Raw genomic sequence first — 4713 nt, 5'->3', positions numbered from 1 at the left:
TCCTCCCACCTCAGCCTCCTAAATAGCTGGGACTATAAGCAGTGCCACCATGGTTGGCTAATTTTCGTACTTTTTGTTGAGGCAAGGTCTTGCAATATTGCCCAGACTGGTCTCAAACTCCTAGGCTGAAGTGATCCTCCTGACTTCACCTCCCGAAGTTCTGGGATTACAGGCGTGAGCCACAGTGCCCAGCCACATGAAACCACTCTGAAGTTGTCCAGATTGCCTGAGCTCCCTCACCAGTGTCTGTTCTCATTGTGTTTTTGTTAATACAGATAAACAGGAAGTTTTGGATTACAGCTTATTTTTAAGTGCTACAGAGATCATTTTTAAAGCGGTATCTTTTATGTATAAACAGGTAAAAAGCTGTACCGGGCCCCACGCCTCTGTATAGTTTCTGTTGTGGGGAAAACAAGACTTGCTGTGTGAGAGAGCAGCTGCTGCCAAGACACGGGCAGTTTGCTTCAGGTCTGGCTGGGCTGGGTGCAGGAGCATAAGGCCCCGGGCAGACACCACAGCGCAAACCCCAGGAGATCACATCAGGGAGGAGGACATGGCAGGACAGCACTGGAGGGTGAGCGGGCCCTGTTCCAAGCACGGGGAGGCAGCACCAGCTCCAAGGCCTCCGCTGTTCACGGCACAATGGTCTCTGCTTGGCCTGAGCCTGGGGCCCATGAGTGGTGACTGCAGGTCAGTTCTGCACTGTCTCCAAATGAGACGAGATGAAGGTGCTGAGACTGCCACCCTCAGCCTCACCCTGAAGACTGGCCCTGAATCAGTCATTTCTCAAGCTACGGGACAGAGGCAGACCATCAAACACCTTACACTTGCCGTGAGGTCAATTCACTCAACCCTGATACTAATACTCCTTGGACCACGGGATCTGTGAGTGGGTTAGTTGGAAGTCTGGTGGCATTTCAGTGTGGCAACTTCCTTTTAGCCCTTGAGTCCTGCCCACAGAGGTCCTGTTCTGAATGCTGCAATGGTTCAACCTAAGGGTGGGCCATGGTGAGGTAAACGAAGATTATTCACTAGTCCATGTCTGTAACCAACACCTCTGTCAAGCTTTGCCCCTTTAAAAGTTCTGTTCCAGATGAAAATGACCAAAGAATCACTGAGGTAAGAGCAGCATGTCTCACTGTGGCTGACCAACAGATTTTCTTTTTTTTTTTGAGACGGAGTTTCACTCATGTTACCCAGGCTGGAGTGCAATGGCGCGATCTCGGCTCACCGCAACCTCCGCCTCCTGGGTTCAGGCAATTCTCCTGCCTCAGCCTCCTGAGTAGCTGGGATTACAGGCACGCACCACCATGCCCAGCTAATGTTTTTTTTATTTTTAGTAGAGACGGGGTTTCACCATGTTGACCAGGATGGTCTCGATCTCTTGACCTCGTGATCCACCCGCCTCGGCCTCCCACAGTGCTGTGATGACAGGCTTGAGCCACCGTGCCCGGCCCAGATTTTCTTTTTTTGAAATAAAGTCTTGCTCCATCACCCAGGCTGGAGTGCAACGGCACAATCTCGGCTCACTGCAACCTCTGCCTCCCGGGTTCAAGCGATTTTCCTGTCTCGGCCTCCTGAATAGCTGGGATTACTGGCCTGCACCACCACGCCCAGCTAATTTTTGTATTTTTAGTAGAGACAGAGTTTCACCATGTTGGTCAGTGTGGTCTCGAACTCCTGACCTCACGATCCGCCCACCCCGGCCTCCCAAAGTGCTGTGATGACAGGCATGAGCCACTGTGCCTGGCCAACTGAGAGATTTTCATAGGAGAAAAGAGAAACCAGGCCTCACCTCCATACCTGGATCCATCCGCGGTGATGGCATTTACGGAGAGGTTGGTGTGGATGTAGCCAGGGCTGATGACGGTCACCTCAATTTCATACTGTTCCATCTCAGCACGCAGACAGTCAAAGAAGGCCTGGGTTGCATGCTTGGAGGCTGCGTCTACACATGTGGACGGAGAGGCAGATGAGTGAGTGGGCATGGCCTGGTGCCCAACTATTCACTACCATTCATGCTCTCTGCTTTTAAAACCTGGTTTTGTGATCAGGTCTGGTTATGTTGCCTAGGCTGGACTCCAACGCCTGAGCTCAAGTGATCCTCCCGCCTCAGCTGGGACTGCAGGCATGGCCCACTGAGCCCAGCTCGAAAACCTGGTTTTATAATTTAAGATTATAGTATTGTAACGATGTTCATTTCCTGACTTGGAGAAGTGTACTGTGCCCTTGTTCTCAGGAAACACACTGAAACAGGAATAAAGGAGCATTATGTCTCCAGTTTCAAATGATTCAGGAAAAAATTATACGCTATATACACACAGTTTTATATATATTATAAACTGTATACATGTATATACACGGAGAGAGAATATGATAATGGAAATTAGGTAAAAGGTTAACAGGGACTCTGCATGAAGGGAACATGGGAGTTATTTGTGCTGTTCCTGCAATTTTAAGTCTGAAGTTATTCCGAGTTAAAAGTTAAAAAAAAAAAAAAGAATGCCTACTGGGTAAAACATTCAAATAGTACATAGAAGCATATAGTACAAAAAACAAAAGTCCTCCTAGCTTCCAAATTCAACTCCCAGAGATAATCCGTGCTAACAGTATCCCAGGATTTTTGTTTAATTATCTTTTGTTGGTGGGCATGGTGGCTCACACCTGTAATCCCAGCGCTTTGGGAGGCTGAGGCGGGCTGATCACAAGGTCAGGAGTTTGAGACCAACCTGACCGACATGTTGAAACTCCATCTCTACTAAAAACACAAAAATTAGCAGGGTGTGGTGGTAGGCACCTATAATCCCAGCTACTCAGGAGGCTGAGGCAGGAGAATCGCTTGAACCCAGGAGGCAGAGGTTGCAGTGAGCCGAGATCGTGCCTTTGCACTCCAGCCCGGGTGACAGAACAAGACTCTGTCTCAAAATAATAATAATAATAATTATGTTTTGTTTCTTCAGAGAAGGCATCTTCTCTGTCACCCGGACTAGAGTGGAGCTATGATCGTAGGATCATAGGTGGTTGCAGCCTTGACCTCCTGGCCTCAAGCAATCCTCTCACATCAGCCTCCCAAAGTGCTGGGATTACAGGAGTAAGCCACCATGCCCAGTGATCTTTTTTTTAAGACAATCTTGCTCTGTCACCCAGGTGATCTCGGCTCATTGCAATGTCCGCCTCCTGGGTTTAAGCAATTCTCTGTCTCAGCCTCCTGAGTAGCTGGGATTATAGGTACACATCACCACGCCTGGCTTTTTTTTTTTTTAATATTTATATTTATATTTTTAGTAGAGACAGTGTCTCACCATCTTGGCCAGGCTGGTCTTGAACTCATGACCTCATGATCCACCTGCCTCGGCCTCCCAAAGTACTGGGATTATAGGCGTAAGCCACTGGGCCTGGCCAATTTATTTTTTTATATATCCTACATCTATCCATGTGATTTTATACATTTTATGTAAACCATATATATGTATATGTGTATATACATATGTGTGTGTGTATATAAATACAGAAATGAGCTCTTACCTATTCTACTGTTCCTGCAAGTAGCCTTCTTTACTTGGTGGCAGGTAGGACAGCTCCCATGCTAGCCCTGCAGACCTGCCATGTAGCTGTGGCTGCCTAGTCCTCCTGTGAGTTATCAGGTGACAGAGGGGGGTGCCATGAGTAGGCCTTCATGGGTGTATAAAATCCAAGCCTGCCTTCTTATATATCTCATTCTGACAAATATCCAGGCAGTGGCTTTTCATCTACAAGAGCTATAGAGCTTACTTGACCTGCAAGAAACAGAGCTGTGTCTGCTCTGGAGGTAAGGGCTTCACAACCCAGTAAAAGGTGCTCTGAATGGGAACACAGTGACCCTATAATGACATTCCGGGAAACATACCAGCATCTCCACAGTAAATCACAGTTTCCTCCAATTCAGATTTCTAAATGTTTTAGCCTTAGGAAAGAAGGGGCATCCGTCAGCTAAGGAAACAGGAAGGGAGAAAGCAAGGAAGTGTCACAGCAAGTCACAGGAGGCAGTTCAGCAGTGTCTCTGAGCTTGCTGCACTGCCTTGCTGGGCCTGCTCCGTTGGTTTGGGGCACAGTTGCTGGGGCTGGATGCGTTGGCTGTGGGTGGATGGAGGACTGCTCCTATCAGCCATGATTCCAAGAGTACAGCCCAGGCTTGCGGACAAGAGAGTGGGTTATCCTGTAGGTACCCAAAATAGACTGCTACCCTCTCACAGCTGGTCTCCCCAGAGCTCTCAGACTGTGAGTTCTCAGCCAGGCTGTGCTGACCTCGCCACTGTTCACATCACTCACCCTGCCAGTGTGAGGCCCAGTACTAAGCACACTGCGTGGATGATGTGACGTGGTTTTCACTTTAGCAGTGTGAGAGAGAGAATGCTCTTCTCCCCATTTTGTAGGTGAGAAAGCCGCTACTAATTTGGGTTAACCAACTTGCCCAAGAGGCACTCCATATTTAGTCTGGTCATTACAAAGCTGAATATGGAGACCAACCATTGCATGCCTTACTGCAGTCAGCAGGCCGACTGGACAACAAAAATCAGTGGTATTGGCCGGGCGCGGTGGCTCAAGCCTGTAATCCCAGCACTTTGGGAGGCCGAGGCGGGTGGATCACGAGGTCAAGAGATCGAGACCATGCTGGTCAACATGGTGAAACCCCGTCTCTACTAAAAATACAAAAAATTAGCTGGGCATGGTGGC

General features: G+C 48.5%; 1 protein-coding gene across 5 annotated transcripts in view; it reads right to left on the bottom strand.

Annotated features, from left to right (window-relative positions):
* Positions 1-4713, bottom strand: part of DHRS7B (dehydrogenase/reductase 7B) — a 94841-nt gene that overhangs the window by 1632 nt on the left and 88496 nt on the right. For all 5 annotated transcript variants that reach the window (XM_037732112.1, XM_017510561.2, XM_017510560.2 and 2 more), the window contains one exon: positions 1796-1948. In XM_037732112.1, the coding sequence (XP_037588040.1) occupies positions 1796-1948 (153 nt within the window). The remainder of the gene's footprint in view (positions 1-1795; positions 1949-4713) is intronic.

The sequence above is a fragment of the Cebus imitator genome, unplaced genomic scaffold (assembly GCF_001604975.1).
Source record: "Cebus imitator isolate Cc_AM_T3 unplaced genomic scaffold, Cebus_imitator-1.0 Scaffold441, whole genome shotgun sequence".
NCBI classification, from domain to species: domain Eukaryota; kingdom Metazoa; phylum Chordata; class Mammalia; order Primates; family Cebidae; genus Cebus; species Cebus imitator.
Note: the sequence above shows the minus strand (reverse complement) of the source record. Positions and strands in the feature narration are given on the sequence as shown.